The 18,492-nt window shown below is 29.7% G+C and overlaps 1 protein-coding gene across 1 annotated transcript in view; it reads left to right on the top strand.

Moving 5' to 3' along the window:
* Positions 1–18,173, top strand: part of LOC134529488 (guanine nucleotide-binding protein G(i) subunit alpha) — a 61,684-nt gene extending 43,511 nt beyond the window's left edge. Inside the window, exon 6 of the mRNA XM_063363627.1 lies at positions 1,941–18,173. Coding sequence (XP_063219697.1) covers positions 1,941–2,131 — 191 coding nt within the window. The 3' untranslated portion in view covers positions 2,132–18,173. The remainder of the gene's footprint in view (positions 1–1,940) is intronic.
* The last annotated feature ends 319 nt before the right edge of the window (positions 18,174–18,492 follow it).

Here is an 18,492-nt window from a genome sequence, read left to right as displayed (position 1 = left end):
GAATTTGTTTTAAATCATATGTAAAAACATTAATTATTATATGCAAAATAATCTATGATACTACACCCTTAAGTGTATCATCATTTACATGGACAATCTTTGGATTGGTGACTGGGCTATTTAATGCAAGAAATTGATTATTTTGGATTAGTGCATTTAAGTTGTAAAATTATTCTAAGTAAATACATTAATCAATACAACACTTTTCATTTCCGATTACTGAAAATACCAGGCTGACTGAGTTGAATTTTATTGCAAAAAGTGATGGTAAAATTACTTAGTAAGTATATAAAAATTAAAAATAGTTTCAAACAGCTATAATGTAGCAGTGTTTTGCTGTTCAAGAGAAAATATGGTCTAGGAATGAAACATATTTTAGCAAGCAGGTATGTTTTAGTACATGAATAATCAATAGCATGTTAATGACTAAATGCACAGCTTAAAATAAGATACAAGTAGCCAGCTGCACAGTAGCGCGGAAGTAAACCTGCATGCTGGGGGGCAGGTGCTCAACGTTGACATCACTAAAGAATTTGTGTATACTAATTTCCTCTTCAGATATAAAAACAATAAATCTGTGTACTAAAAAGTGGTGAAATTAATGTTATTTTGCTGGATTAGAATAAAATAAATTTAGAGAAAATAAAAATGCTGTATTTTTTATATTTATTTGAAATAATTAGAAAAAAAATTTAATTGTAACTGGATACCATTTATAGATTAGATAACAATATCAGTACTCACACCGTACCGTAGTTACAGAAACAGCCTTAAAATTACACGGTTTGTAATACTGCTGATTCAACTAAGGTTCATGATGGGTTGCACTAACCAGTAACATTTACATAACCTCAAAACTGACAGATTGTTATTAGTGAATCAAACTGATTTTGGCCTAATTGATAGGCAAAAACAGTTAAGCAAAATAAGTTGCCCTAACAAGAGTCACATTTTTGCATGTGAGATGAGTATTTGATGTATATTGTTAATAACATCTATTGTTTGAACACTCAAAACTTTTTTGGAGGCATTTTTACATAAAAAAAGTAAATTATTATCCATTGGATGATACATTGGAAATCATTTCAAAGATTGATTAAACTGTTTATTTAAAGCATTTTAACACTATTCAAGTACTCATAAATTGTTTTGTTTTAGTTAGTATGTCTCATTTAATGAACAATTTTTATTTTTTGGGGAGGAAATTGTATTGCAACTGCCTGTCAATTTTTTATGCATTTTTTTATTATTGGTATATATGTTTGGGGTGCCATTTCCTATTATTTTACTTAATATAACTTGAATTGAAAAACTAAAAAAAAAGTCATGTGTGCGTGGAGTCCGTACATGACAGAAGTGAAACTTCTTGCTTATTTGGTATAGATAGAGATAAATTATTTACATTTTCAATCACACTATTCACATAAAAATTAATGATACTTATAAAGTTAATTGCACAAATCAATAGATTTTCCACACAAATAAATAATTTGTAGATACTTTAAATAAAATAAAAGTAATATGGTAAAGTCAATCGTCAGCCGTTATTAAAACTGAGGAGTAGACAAACACAAGCAGCATTACGAGAATTCCGTAGCATCACTGTTGCATCATTTCTACCTCTCCCCTGCCGTGTCCCCTTCCGGCCATTACAACTAGCATATAGTATGCTTCGCTAAGTACTTAATCCCCCTCCCCCTCCTTTTAGCCTTCCCATTTGACAGCTGGTGCATGCGTTGAGTGACGTTGCCGCTGACGCACTCTCCTCTACTGGTTCCCTCACCAAGTACATAACTATTCTTCTCATGCGATCGGAATTAAAATTATATGTTATTTTATTTGAAGCAAAATTTGAATTGTGAAATGCTCTTAGCTAATGCTAAGTTTATGTGTACAACCACTTTAAAATACAATTTTTGGTGTTTTATTCTGTTTTATAGGTTCCAACACTTATGAAGAAGCTGCAGCTTATATTCAGTTGAAATTTGAGAACCTGAATAAGAGGAAAGATCAGAAAGAGATATATACACATTTTACTTGTGCTACAGATACAAACAACATACAGTTTGTATTTGATGCTGTGACTGATGTCATCATTAAGAATAATCTCAAGGACTGTGGATTGTTTTAAAAAAAAAAATTGATCTATCAGTACTTTTTGAGCCGTATTCATACATGCTGATAAATGATGTCTCGTGAACTTTTAGCAACGTGGAGTAATTCATGTGTGTAAATAATATATTTTACATACTGGACAAGTAAACAATTATGCAAGTGCCTGGCAAATACCTATAAAAATAATGGTGTTGTCTCTGATAAAATTCTTGTTTTCATCTTCTTATCACTATGAAGTTAAGTGCCAAAGAATTGGACCTTTTTATATGTTATTTTAGTGCCCTGAATGGCTTGAGAGTTTATTTTGCTTGTAGAGAAAATTATATTTGAAAGTATGATTGTGCTATATCCATTATTGTAGTTCCTTATTTGTATACGTTTTCAGTGCATTTTTTATTTAAACCTTTCAGTTTGTCTTTATGAAAGTTTTAAGTTAATTCTTTTGATGATCACTTTTCCGCTTTATATTTTTATATGTAGGTTGATAAATTATTACTGTACAGTAAAACCTCTCTATGTCCTTATTGCAAAAAACTTCTATGTAAATTGTGTTTAGCTCACTAAGAATAATATTTAATATTAAACAATTTCAGCTCTTTAAATTAATATTTCTTAAGTAAAATCTATTTATAACAAAGGCATTTAAAGACCTGACAATATTATTAGGAAGGTCAGGGAAATCAAGTTATATTGAAAATTAAAATCTGCAAGTGGATAGCAGAGAATTTCCATAAGTGAGCACTGCAGTTTTGTTTGCTAATGATTATGTCTCTTGCCTTTAAATAAAAAATAATCATGTTGCAGGACTAATTATGACACTACAGAAAAGTTATTGTATCATCTCATATGATGAGTTAGTCAATGAATTCTGTTTGATAATTTTCATCGTCAGATTATTTTTTAACTAAGCATGCCAATGTGTTATGTGACCTAAAGGACACAAGTACTGAAAGTGGACACCTATTATGCCTCAAGTAATCATTTTTAATGTGCTTGCTGCAGTCCATCGCAGCCCACAGAAGTTTATTGATTTTGCTTCAAATCAATGTTCATAGCTTATGAGAAGGTAAATAAATTTATTTACTTAGAAATTGCAAATTTTTCAAACTTTGCAGCCTTTCTTTGCATTGTATGTCTGATTCTCACTGCTTTCAATGATTACACCAAGTATCTAAAAAGATTCTTGTTTTCCTGTAAAATTAAATTCTTAAGTCTAAACATGTTGACAATAATAATACATGGTAGCTGCAGTTAACATTAATCTCAACAAATCATGTTGTGAGGGCATGCAGTAGTGCATTATTAAGGCTCAGTCACACACTTCATGTTGGCTTGTCATTTCTGTTATTTGAGTACTTTTCCTACAGATTAATCACAACTGCTCTCTTGCATTTTATGTTTTGTCTTATATTTTCTCAACAGATATTTACTAAAATTCCAGTACAGCGGTTAATTGCTGGCAAGTGTTCATAATTATGACCACTTGCTTGAATTTTTACAGCTTGAAGATCGTTTAGTAAATATCTTGTGAGAAAATTTGTGAGCCAACAACAAATGCAATAGAGCTATCTGAATAAATTTACAGGAAATGTCCTTAATTAATAGCATTGAAAAGGAAATGAAATAGCCAATTCAGCGTGTGAGACCAAGCCTTAATGGTTATTTGCAGCACACATTGACATTAGCTTTATCAACTCTACCTGTATTCTTAACTTTGCTTGGTTTGGATGGATGATTCTTTCATTATTAACTGCTGACATGTTGAATAGTTATCACTCACTTGGACTCAACATACCAAATTATATATTATATCCTATTCATTAATGTTGCAATTTTTTTTATATGGAAACTTGCAACCCAAAATCAGAAAGGAAAGTTTTGATTGGAATAACACTACAAAAAATTCAATTCTTTATGTATTAAAGTTATGATATAATTTTTCAGAAATTTAATAGCAGGAATTTATTACCTTCTGTGTATGCTTAGAAAATGCTAAAGCAATATCTGTTTTTAAACCATTGTGTATGGATTACATATTTTGAGTTATAAGGAAAACAGGTGCTAAATAAAAAAACTGTAATGCAGATGTTAATAAACATTACCATTTCTCTAAAAGGAAACAGTGTTAGTATTGTAATTTAATATTTAACTACCTGCATGGTTTTTAAAATAGCCAAGTATTCCATGATTTCATTTTTTAAGAATAAATATTCCTCTATTTTTCATCAGTGAAATCTAGATTCTGAAGTTTTGTAGTAACCATGCTTTATTATATTAAAAATTGAAAATATCAAATTTGTAATTGTTTGAAAAAGCAAACGGGACAGGAAATAATTTTATTTCCTTTTAAGGAATCTCCCTATTAAATAGTGTAAAAATTAAAGACCATTCATTATATAGAGGTTTTACTGTAAAATGTTTATTGAGAATGAAAGTGAGGAGTGTTAAATAAGTCTGATCATTAACCATGCATATTGTCTTAGTAGTGAAAAATTTACACATTTTTATGTTCAATATATTGTCATGTTAAGCTAATTATACATTTAATGTTTTTTTCTATATGTAGTTAAATTCTTAGAGCTTGAGGTATTGAGATACAAAAGTTATTTTATTTGTATCAATCAGTATAGTTTTTGATAATTGTCTTATTATAAAAAGTTTTTTTTTTTTCATGATGTAATTTTGATAATACTGTGCAGGAGTTACTACTCTCAAAGACTTCTTATTCATAATTTTGTAAAAATAACTGCATTTATAAAATATACTTGTAAAAACAAAGAAACCTAAACAATGATATGCTAATTTAACCATCAATAATAAAATTTTGAGAACTACTTTTTATCATTTCTAGTGCCATCAAACAAAGTCTGTGTTACTCCTCTTACACTATTGCCACCTATAACTTCATGATTAGGTCTTGTGTATAGTAATGCATGTGCATTCTCATAAACATGCTTAGCCATATTGTATACTTTAAAATTACCTAAAATACTGAGGTTGAATGTTCAACCACATATGAATGTTATTGTGTTCTTACTATTGCTTGCTACACATATTATATAGTGCAAGCTATGATGTTTTCTTAAATTTTTTTTTAACTTTAATTATCAGAATGTATCCTGTGCTCAATTCCCTATTTAGGATCTGTCACTAACAAAACAAACTAACTTAAAGGGGTGCATCTCATTTCAGGTCATTATCTTAAGTTAAACACTTGTAAACTTTTTCAATTTTTTAACTGTTACCAAACCAAAAATACTTATATTGCTTACTTTCTGCATAATAAGCTGCCAAAGTTAAATTTTTTTACTTAATCGAGCCGAACAAATAAGGAGAATCTAGTGGAATACATTCTAGGTATAACAACAATGCTACTGGCTAAATGGCTAATTTTCTATAAGTATTTCTAGCCTTTAGAAATTCTGAAATTTGTGAGATTTTTGACAGCCAAGAAAAAAAAAATTATAATAGAAATACAAACTCGATCTTGAAGTAGCCCGTAGCATTGTCTTTAAACCTAAAAAGTTTCAGTTCTGTGATATGTTTAATTCTTCTCATTTGTACTCCCTGAAAATAATAAAAATGGAACTTTGGCAACTAATTATATATACAAAAAGTATGCTATGTATACATTTTTTATTTAGTGAAAGTCAAACTATTAAAAAATTCTACAATTTCATCTTTGACTAACATAAATACAAATTCATGACCTGAAATGAGAGGCACCCTGTTAATGTTTCATTTTGCATGTTACCCATCAACATTTGACATACTGTATGATTGTGAATGCCCATTCAGTGGCAGTTGGGTTTGCTCATGTCTACACTCTTGCTGCTTGCACCAGAAACCATTTTGGGCCACTGAACTTATGATGATAATTCACAAGCAAGCAACAAGGTAGTGCAGTTAAATGCAGAGCTGCATCCAGTGGCTGTAGCATCAGACAGGAAGCAAGATAGTACAGTCTGAAGTAAATAGTAGCACAGTTTGCAACAGCTCACCAGCTGCCACTGCATGTTAGCCATTTCAGATTTATTATAAGAGATTTATTCCATCTTTGATTTCATGTTTTAATCATAATGATTTTTTGAAGGATAAATTAGTGATGGAGATGAGTTTACTATAAGTTTTTATCGAATGTTATTTTTCTTTCCATACATAAATGATTGCAAGACATGGCATTCTTATCCTAAAGCCAGACATAAGCCACATTTGATGAGTATTAAAAATTTTGTCTGCTATTTTTTTTCCTTTTTCTAGCCTTATTCAATCTTGCCTGTTAACCTAAACCAATTTGCTCTAACCTAAATATATAGTTCTGGTCAGTTTATGCTATGTTTGTTCTTTAGCCCAGAGCTGTCATCTCAATAAGTCAGGAATTTGGAAGATGGTTGGTATAAGTCAATATTTTCATTATATATACAACAATCAGGTTTTTGTTTTTATTTAGGTCAATAAGAGTTGCAAAACGTCTGTAATTAAGGTTATAAAATTTAATTAGGGTTGCTGTATTGAACTAGCCTGCTGCAAGTTTTGAAGTTAAAAAGTTTTAAAACACATACATAGGTTTGCTTGCCAATGTAAATTATTATTTTGAATTTTGATCTTCACGGGAGTTCTATATTTATCACTATTCAGCATTTATACATGATTAATAATTATATTTTATTCTTTAAGACTTTAATTTGCAATTTTTATTGCTATAGATTAATTTGTGTATGTACCTTGGAGTTATATTATGAATGTGATGGTATCTCGGTTGACTTCTATTTTAATCTTTGTTACAAACATTGTTCTGAGAATAGGAGTCTATTGTTCTGCAATTTTTTTTATTGAAGTAAAATTATAAAAAAAAATTGGATATAAATTTTTGTAACACTTAGAAAATATTGTAATTTATTAAATGTGGAAAATTATGAACTAGCACAATATGATACTGTGTTCAGTGATGAAAAATGTGTCTTTATGTGTGCAATTTATAAAAAATTGTCTTATTGATGTATTACTCATGTTTTATTAGTTGATTACAGAATAATTTGAATATATCTTGGTGTTTGGGTTGTAGTCACATCTGGTAACATTTTATTTCCTACATCTCTTTTGCAACTATTTTTTTTGGTAGACAGCATGAAACAGAGCATGCCAAACATCTAGAAGTAATTGCCAGTAGCTGTAGTTTCAACGCAGAAGCCAATGTCATACCTGCCAACCTTTCCGATTTTTCCGGAAGTCTTCCGAATTATAACTGCTCTTTACGATTTTCCGAAATTGTCTGAATTCTTCCTATTTTAAAATAGCTTCGCGGTAAAAAAAAAAAAGTCGGTGTCTTCCAAATCGATTCAACATTCATGTCGATCGATGTATCGCGTGTTGTGCTCATGACTATCGATTGTTTTTTCTCGTTTACACAGTTCTACAGAGAGTACGTTGTCGCTTGTTCGTTCAATGGTTAGTTAAGACGGGTGATTTTGATTTATAATTTACGAGCTAAATTCGTGGAGTTGATGGTATTTTGAAATATGATAAAATTTGTAGAATAATGCTGTCAATACTTTCCATTCCACACAGCAATGCGGAATGTGAAAGGATTTTCAGTTTGGTGAAAAAGAACAGAACACAATTCAGATCCTCCATGTCCAGTGACACTTTAGAATCCCTTTCAATATTGAAGACAAGAAAATCAAATTTGTATTATGAACAAAATTTTAGTTCTGAGTTCTTAAAGAGAGCAAAGAAGGCAACAGTTGCTTCTTTAAAGCCACAGTGCTCCAGTGCTCCAAATTAGCTAAGCATTTATTTATTATTTTTCTTCTTCTTATAATCCACATTGTTTGACTATGTTATATTAATTTTCTGGTAAAATTATTATCGGAAGCCAAGATAGATTCTGTGAGTTGTATTCTTGTGTGAAATATTGTGCTGATCTTCAAGTATCACAGTCAACAGGTAACAACACACAAATATTTTTTAATGTAGCTATATATTATTTGATAGTGGGTGATTTGTGTAATTTAGTTGTATTTTAGCAGTACAAGTCTGCATTGTAGCCATATAGGTAATTTTTTTTGTCTAAATCGGTAATTTTATTTGTGTTAATAATCTTCCTAATTCAGATTTTCATAGGTTGGCAGGTATGCAATGTTCATATGTTAAATGATATGTCATTATGTTTTCATGTAGCAAAAATAATTGTTTAAAGATTTTGATAAAAGTGCAGTACATATTTATTTAATTGCCATCTTTGAATGTAGGATAATGTATGTGTTTTTAAGATGTTGCTTTTCTTTGTAAGAACTGATGAACTGTTCACCATGGTTGCTGTGTGACATTTTTATACTGTGGTAATGAATTGAAACATCATAGTGCACAAAACGTTTTTTTATGTACTGTCTTGAAGTGAGTGAACTGGTGTAAATAATTTCTTAACAAACATAACAGATATTTTAAAATTTGTAATGACTGCATATAGATTCACAGGTAAAAATGTAGAAAATCAGTATATGAAACTAGCTGCATTTAGGAATGTGTTATTGTGTTAACATTGTGATAATTCTGAATGTGTTTCAATGTAAACTGGTGGTTAATATGTAATTTGTGTAACATATGATGAATTGTATGAACTCTTGAAAGTACTGCACAATGAGCTGTTTATTCAGTGTATGATACCATGATATGAGACTTCTCACTTCCTCCTAGTAAGACTTTATGTGGTTTGAATTAATATTTATCTATAGTGCATTCTAAATAATCTGATCACTCAATTCTTGCCAAGCATTTTCTTTCATTCAAGATGGCTAATATGCTGTCAGTTGGACCAGGTGTAAGACAAGCTACGTTAAGGTAGACTTTTATATTGTTGATAGGAATGACTGTTGTAAATGGTTTTTGGATGTTCTGATTACTGTTTTGTACCGCATAATCATAGCACATTTTATGATAAAATCAAGTTCGAAAAGCAGGAAAAAAAAGTATTTTGTTGAGGTTAATTTTTTCATAGCAAAAATGTTGCATGGACATTACGTTTAATTAAAAAGCAAATTATACAGAAGCACGCCAAACTATTAAGATTAATTAGTAGAGACCTGCAAAATTCACAGATTAATTCTGTGATAGGCTAGAATTCAAACTCATATACCTCTTAGACAATTTTGCTATTGGCTTACTGTTCATCTAGACGAATCTCAACCATTTATAAACCCTCAACCAAAGAAGGATCGAATCACAGACAAACCAGCTGAGACGACTTACAAGTCGGCAGCCAATGAACTTGCGTTATTTCAAGCTAAATTCATAATTTTCAACTTCCTCTAATCAAGCTTGAGTAGTTTATAGCATCCTGTAGTTTATATCATGTGTAATAGCTGTTTATTTTGTTAAGTTTTCTCTTCTCATTTACATAGTTCTCATGTTATTGAGGTCATAAGAATAAAAATTAATTATTGTATGTATAAGTTATTTACTGAATTTTTAGTCATTGTGGCAAGAATTCATTGATTCGTTCTTTATTTGTTTTGTACATTTGTATGGTTCAAATGATGTAAAAATCATAGTTTTAAAGTATTACTATTTGTGAGAAATGGGTAAATTCACATTCCATGTTTACTATATAAATACTAGTACAGTGTAATTGCTACTGAACAATATTTTTTAAGAGCACGAGTTCTTATAAACTGACATATAACTGATTTTGAAAGGACCTTGAACACCAGCATAGCAGTAAATTACTCAAAGGTAAGTTTCGTGTAAAGTTAATCATTATTTAACTTATAAAGTATCTTCCTTTTATAAATGAATAGAGAGACAGATATGGACACTGTGGTTAAGTTTTACCAACAACATTTTTAAAGTTGGGAAATCAAAATTTTTTGGGATAAAAATTTTAATTTTTTACTGAATAAAGTTTCACCATGTCTTATACTTTATATAGAAATTTAAAGATACATAGATTGCACCATACTCTTGAAAATAATTGCGTTGCTGGGGTTGACAAGCAATAGTAAATTTTACCATCACTTTTTCCTCTTAAGAATCAAATTAAATTTTGCAAGTAATTTGTTTGTGTTACATATCTCTTACAATAACAAAACTGTATACTTAAAAATTACATGTTTAAATATTTAACTTGAGAAACTGAGAAAATTGAGGTGTTTGGTGGAACATAAATAGCTGATGATGAAGATGGTTTGGTTCTTGCTCTCTCACATGCCATAATGATAATTTCACTTTTATTTCATTTCTTTGTTCAAGGGATTAGTTCTGCACATTTTTATATGATACCTCTCTTACATTTGTTTTTCTGTCACAAATATTTTCAACAGTTATTTACTAAATGTAATAACAATAGATGTAAAAAATATAAGCAAGTATTTGTAATTATCAGCACTTTCTTAAGTTATTACACCCATTATATTACATTTAGTAAATATCAGTGCTAGAACAACATATACAAGAGTTATCTTGTTAAATTTACAGAAATAACCCTTAACTAACAGTAATGATGAGAAAATTAAAACATTCATGATGATGTGTAAGATCAAGACTCAAACCAAATAAAATTCCTTATCTCTGATGGTGAAACCAGCTCTATATTATTGTTTTTTACTTTTATTTGGTTAGATTCTTGGATGTTGTAATGTTAACAATAACATATGTAAAAACCAGTGCTATTACTGAAATGGAAGTTAATTTTCGGCATGAGAAAGATCTTTTACAGGTATTTGTAAGTAATAAAAATAATATTTTCAAATGTGTGTAAAGAATTAAAGAAATGGCTGTATTCCAAAGCAAATCATTCACAGGTACAGTACCGAGTTTACTTTTGCACTTGTCATCTGGATTATGCAATTCTTTTCTTTTGTAGAATTCGTGGTGAAATCTGTGTTGCAGGAACAGCATTGGTTCAGTTGCATAGAAACTAATCTCTCTTCCCCTTTATAGGTATTTATAAACATATGTTGTCGCTACATAAATTAAAACAACAAAGTTTTGTATGTAGTTTTGATACTTGATTGGCAGTAGTAGCTGTAAAAGTTTGATTATATTTAAGTTCTATGATTAGCATTCTACATTTCTGCAAACTGAACCTACTACTCCTGTTACATCATCTTCTGCAACTGTCATCGTAGACTGGGCTTAAAATAACTTGATAAAAATACATTATGATCCTGTCTAAATTTGAGTTCTTTAAGGGAAATGACTGCCTTTTTTTCACACAGTTCTGTATATGTTGTCTTATGATCTACTGCACATTACGACAATTCTGTCTGCCACTGACATTTTCACTACTATGGTCTTAAATGCATTTGACACCATGTCAAATGAGATTTATTTCTCATTTTAATGTTTATAACCAAACCTGAGAATGGAATACAATTTTTAACATCAGGTAGGCTATATATTTTCTACTTAAAATTTTAAGTGAAATAAATCATTTCCCCAAATTTTTGATCGGCTATATCAGTAGTGAAATAAAATTATTATGGATAATTTTCATTGTAATTTTTTGTTGGCAAAAATTTGTTAGTACATATTTTGAAGCCTTCTCTTTGAAGTTCAAGGTAACCCATTTTGAATGGTCAGACTATAATGAATATATTTTTTTTGTGATGTTAAAAAAAGCAAAGCAGTGTTAACATAATAAGCAGCTGATTGTTACTTCAAAATTTCTTTTGTTTAGGGATATAGCATAATGTAAAATTTAGCTTTAGTTTGTGCCATTATAAAAGAGGATGTTTTTATTATTTGTGCGAGTTTAAAATAGAATATGAAAACAGATTGAGACAACACCAATGTGTAATTTAAAAAAAAAAGTTTGCTAACAGAGTCGCTTTTGTTTGCATTATGAAAATCTTAAGTTGCATATTATGTATAGGTTTTCTCATAATGAAAATGTAGTAGATAAATAATGTGAAATTGCCATTTTATGTAATTCATGTGTGTGTGTCTGAAACATTAGTTTAATTTTGTGAGCTACTTATATAATATTTTAAGTTATTTAATGATGTCTAATAATGAAGCATTTATTATGTACATTATATTATTTATTTAGTCAGGTAATTCATGTTGATAAACACACTCGTAACTTAGGTTAATAATAATTTGACCTACAAAACCAAGAATTCAGAAGACATATCCCTACAAGTGGACTCTGTTGTTTGTAATTCTTTTTTCTTTAGTTTTTCATGTTCATTTAATTTTATGTTGGCGATATATATTTGTTCCTCCGTTTACTAATTTGTAATTAGCATACATTTATGACATAAGTAAGTTGTGGTTTGATACAGTATTTTTTATTCTGTTTGAAGAAACATGCATTTTTAACTTTCTAATGTGTTAACTGTGACTTGATATTTGAACGTATGTTTGTTCTCATGTGTAGACAAGTTAGGAGAAGTATGCATTCCCAAAAATAAATATGTGCCAAGGAATTTAACCCTGGAAGAGTTGTAAAGATCACAAAATAAGAGCTGAATTGTATTATTTTTATCTATAAATTTTATATTATAATATTCCAATATTAACATTTATGCCTATTAAAATACCAATAGGTAATTGATTTTTTATTTATCTTTTTAAACATAATAACTGCCTTTTTTTTTTTGCTAGAAATGCAAGCACATCAGTTTCCAAATAATTTATTTCTTAAGAGAGACTGGCCAATATATTTTTTGGGGGTTTACTTTAATATTTTATTTTATAGAAATTTATGTGATATAAATACAAAACCTGATTTTTTTTTTCATATGTGTTTTTTTACCTCATATATATATATATATATATATATATATATTACTGTGCTATTTTTCTGTGATTTAAAGAGTTAAATAAGCTGCATCAGTCACAGTAACAATTTTATATTTAGTGTTAGTTTGCTATGCACATTACTCCAAATTATTCTTGAAATCATGTTTAGGTATGAGTTATTAATTATTTCATCATCTTTATTTGCTAAATGCAAGGAAATTTCTCGAAGTTTTTACATATTTTGTTAGCATTTTGGTGTTTTAACAGTAAAACATAGCAATGCAAATAGTTAAAAAAAATTGTGATTAAAAATAAAATACATAAAAATGTGGACAGATTGCCTTTTAAGTTTAGTTAGCATTTGAGGTTTCATATTACATACTTCTGTAGACTGAACTTACAAAGTTTTGTTTTCAAATTTTTAGTATGATCTTTAAATGAAGTAAATCTCATCTTTTTACAAATTGTTACATGTTAATAGATGTTCTATTTCTACTAATTGCCTTAAAATTTCATAGATGATTATCTTTCACATCCATATCTTAACCTAACTTATCCTCATCATATATATCTTTATTCTTGGTAGGATTTTAAACACTATGGCTGTATTCGAATACATAGATACACATCCATAGCATACACATCCCTGTATCTCTTAGCAGATGCAGCCACAATGTAAGGACACAGTTATAAGGGATGGATGGTATCCGTATACTTTTACTGTTAGCATCACCTGCTGTCAGTTGGTCATACTAATGTGCATGCAGCCATTTAAAGTCATATCTATGAAGATTCGCCAAAATGTATTTAACAATGGGCTTTTGTAATGAATCCCAAAATATTAAAAATACTTACGAACATTAAATACCCAAATAAGTCTAACTTTACCAATAGATAACACTTTTAATACTTATATTTACATTTACCTTTGTCTGTAAGTTATAAATGAAGCTATTTATGTTTACAGCAAATCTTACCAAAATTCTGAAGCCAAAACACTATTTTGAAGCTAATGGAAGTAGGTACGCATCCTTAGAAATATTGAGTTTAGTGAGCGCATGTAGGGATGCATCGGCATCGCTTGTGAGAATTCGGAAACAATGCTAAGATGGCTACGTCCACAATGATGCACTTTTAATGGATTCCTTAGCTAAGGGATCAATTAGAATAGTATTCGGATGCAGCCAGTCTTTCAGTCAGTAGAAAGTGTGCTGCTCTCCTACATCATTTAGGCACTAAATTTTTAAATCCAGTATGGCTTTGGTAAATGTACATTGGTTTAATTTCTTCTAATGGATGCTGATTGGCTAGCCTTTAATTTATATAAAGAAAGCTTGCTGTGTATCCTACAGGTGTAAACTCTGCCCACACTGTTGAATAATAGGGCATGTTCCCTCTTCCAGTTGCTGCATTGTGTAAACATATCAGTCTTTCTTTGGGTGATGCAAGCATTTGAATTCTTTATTTCATTTGCATTACATGACATAATATAGTCACTGTTTACTAATATTAGTGATGTATGCTAGAAGTCCGGAAGAATTGTATTTAAAACTGTTTAGTGACCAGCTATTGTGTCCTTCGTTGCTATGGTGTGTGCACAGTCGTTACTTGGAATAAATATGTTGTTTCTGCTTGTTAAATGGGTGTTATGGTGTGCTAGAAGGTTACATAGTTGATTAATATTAAAAGTTTATACTGATTAGGCTATTTTAAAAAAATAAAAATTAATGCTTTGTGAGTCACATGTATAAAACATTGTAGCTTAGATGTGAGGAGGTTATTGATATACTTGAAGAGGTAATAGATAAAATAAGACTTAACAGAATGTTCAAGAAATTAAAGAGTTTCCTTGTGTTTGATTCTGAAGAAAACAATACATACTGTACAGGGTAGATCTAGCTTTAAGGCAAACACCAGCATTGTTCACAATCAAGGTGCAGACTCCTATACAATTTTGTGCCACAGTTTTTATAGTTATGTCAAAGTCCAAGTTTTTGACAGATATAAGTGTTTCTTTCGCAAGCCAGTCATTTAGATAAAAAAATTTGTTAAGGTAGGGGTTCTAACTCAATACTTTCCCTTGTTTCTCTTGCAAAAAAAAACTAGTTAACAAACATTTTGCTTAAACACTTTCCAAGAATACATCTCATCCATTACTTGGAGACTCACCAAGTACAATGATTGCAGATGACACAATATCATAAATTTGTAAAATGTCTTGAAAACTGATGTGAGGCTGTTAAAACTTAATACAGTGTGATCTCTGTATGCATATGCGTTGGATAACAGTGTAGTAAAATTACATGCATTGCATTACATCATGGAATAGCAAAACAAGTAACAGTGTTTCGTTTTGCATTTGATCACTGTATTTTTAAAATATAGTTCTGAATCAAATTCAAATTGTTGCATTCACCCCTGGTATAGTATAAAGCTCTGCCAGTTTTTGGTGTCTCAAAACAGTACAATATGAATGAATGGCATTAAATATTTTCACCATGGGACCCCATTTTCATGTCATTGAAATTACTCTAAACTCTGTGCTTTTTCATTTATGAACACTTGAGTCTACAACATACCCTATATTTACCTATTATGCACAAATAAATTTTTTTCCGTACTTGGAAAAAATTTCTTAGAATTTCTTCAAACCTCATACTTCAGTCTATCAAATATTAAATTTTTTTATTATGTTTATAAATAAGCATTCTCGGTGGTTCAGAAAATTGTAATTACCTTTCTATAACCGCTGTGGTCTGTCAGTCACTATGATTTCTGAGGCTTATGTGGCAAAGCCGAAATTACAATAGTCTGTCACGTATCTAGGTCGCCTATCCGTCTGTCATCCATTCATCCTTCAGCTCACAGAGAAATTTATAGCACTTCGCTCATACATCATATTTTTGGATTTTAATGCTTCCAACTGATGATAAAATTTCTATTGGATAAGTAGATTAGTTTGACAGTCAATTTAAGGTATGTATTTATAACTATATAAGCTAAAAAATTTTCTCTCAGGTAATTATGGCAAAAATCTTGCAGACATTTGGAGGTTATAATTTCATCCACCTTCTGTTAAAAGTATGAGTTTGCTAAGATTTCGAAGGATGGACGAATAGAATTTTACGAGCCATCCTGTTGGCTACAGGTTATGTGATTGATGGACGGAGGTCAACGGATTATTGTGATTCGGGCTTAAGCAAGCTAGATTTGTTGCGTTTCAAGTAATTTTCTTGTTATTTTGGTATAAATGCTTAAAAATCTGTGTCACACTGCCAAAATTTGTTTCCAGTACAGCCATGTTTGTTTAACATGTTGGAAGGCTTCAGTTTCCATCAAATGTTTGGTATTTAGGGCAAGTTGTAAAATTAGTTGGACGTTTGATTAAATCATTTTGCCTAGCAAAAATTTAAATGGCTGACTTTTGGTCTTATTAAAGTATTTGAGTTTTAAGAGGTTGTGGGGGGAAAATAATGTTTGTATGAATGCTGTCAATAAAGTAATTTCACTGAGGAAGTATTATAAAAATGCATTTACAACTTTCAAAGATTGCAGAATATTCTGTTTATTATATGCAAAAAGTATTTATGTGATTTCAAAAATTACTAGCCTAAGCTGTTCATATTTTTCATTCAACAATGTGATGCATCATTATAATTTTAAAATGAAGTTAATATTGAAACATTTCAGTTAGCTCAGTCCAATAATGAACTTTTATAGTGTGGTAGAATTTAAAACATATGTAAAGATTATCCATCCCAACTTATTTAATAGCCAGCATTACCCCTCAAACAGGGTTTTAAGTGACGAGTCAGTTATGAAGTGGTGCTAAGCAGACTTGGTTCATTTCAGTCTGTCAATGCAAAACATGCCATATAAATCCTGCCCACTGCTTGCACTATCCTGATGTTCAGCATTGTGGATTTTAGTGTGTGGCTTACTTGAAACCTAATGTAAACTTGCAATCAGAAATAGCATATTCTTTTCAAGACTATTCAACTGTAGAAACTCAGCGTGCACATATTTTAGTTTTTTTTTTTTTTTTTTACTGCTAAAAAGTATGTGACATCTAGTACAATACCAGTGAATTTTAAGTGAATACTTTGTTTAATAATAATGTTTTCACTTATTGTTTTGCAATTTACATGTGATTATAGGTTAATTCTATTTTGGAATTATGCTCTTGTGTGCAATTTTATTTTCCATTAAAATTAAATATTTTATTTAGTAAGTATATGCAAATTTTTACTTCATCTACTTTTACTGAATCTCCTACATTTTGTGTTCCTTTAGTACAAGAAAAGTTCAGCATCGTAAAAAAAATGTAAGAGGTTTTTCAGTGCATGTGCATTTGTACAATTGTTTACATATTTACGTACAGTTTCTCATTTCTACTATGTAATTTATTAAGCTACTGGGCCTGAAATGGTTGTGTATTTTGTATATAATATATGTAGTATATTATTTAGATATTCCAAAATGAGTAATGAAAAATGTGTTCAATATTTATGCCAAATGCAATTTGTTACTTGTAATGTGTTGAACATATTTAGTAGCTTTTATGTTGTTAATTAACAAGATAGCAAAATAGTTTCATTTTTTGGCTATGATCATTGATAGAAAAAAATGTTAATTTGACTTTTTTTTTTTAGCATGTATACTATATTCAGTTTAGTTATATAATCACAAATAAATTCTTGTTTAATCTGTTAAACATCATACTAAATTTAAGTGAAATATCAGCTGAAGGGATATAAATTATATGTATTCTTTGTATCTTTGTAAATACAATGGGTATCAGATTTTTAATTTTTGTGTATGTTTGTGTATTAGGTAAGCTTTTTGATGAAAGAATAAATGTTTTTGTAATATGTATATAGGTAGTTAATTTTATGTGAATGCTATGTAAATATGCAAATTTCTCTTGTGTGGCTCCTTAAAAAAAATATATATATATTCTCCTTGCTACTCTTATAATGCATTCCATCTAATCTGAAGAAATGAAAAAAAAAAAATTTCAGTTAGGAATAACTTTAAGAAAATACTTGTCCTAATAGGTATGTTAGTTGAAGTACTTATAAGCCAAGCTATGATTAGGTTAACTTTTGTGTAGTTGTAGACAGGGATGATAGTTGGAAGTTGATTATAAACATTCAGATTAGCTGGAATGTACTGTTATTGTAGTCATTGATATATGACCACAAATACTGCTATTGGTCAATCAAATCAGTAATATTAGTGAATCTAATAGCAATGTGTAAATGTCACCTTATGTATACTATTACAAAATAAATCAAAATGTTATTTTTGGAGAACTATAAATTTTTTCATGGAAAAATACCAAATAATCTTCAAGTTAAAACATTTTAATATTGTAGTAAAAGAGTGCCAGTAAAAAAAGGCATAAGATAAAAAAAATTTTTTTTACCACCGTAATTAATCATTATGCTTGAATTCTATATTTAGGTCTTTCAAAGCAGAGAACAGCAATCTGTATAATCCATAAAATAAATATCCATGCACAAATTCTACTCTTAAGCGAATTGCTAAATGTGCATACATTATTTTTGTTCAGAATTCAGATTGTGCATTTAAATGGTTTTTTACATTTTCTATCAGCATGTGCATGTTTTC

This window comes from Bacillus rossius, chromosome 2 (assembly GCF_032445375.1).
Source record: "Bacillus rossius redtenbacheri isolate Brsri chromosome 2, Brsri_v3, whole genome shotgun sequence".
In the NCBI taxonomy this organism is placed as follows: Eukaryota; Metazoa; Arthropoda; class Insecta; order Phasmatodea; family Bacillidae; genus Bacillus; species Bacillus rossius.
Note: the sequence above shows the minus strand (reverse complement) of the source record. Positions and strands in the feature narration are given on the sequence as shown.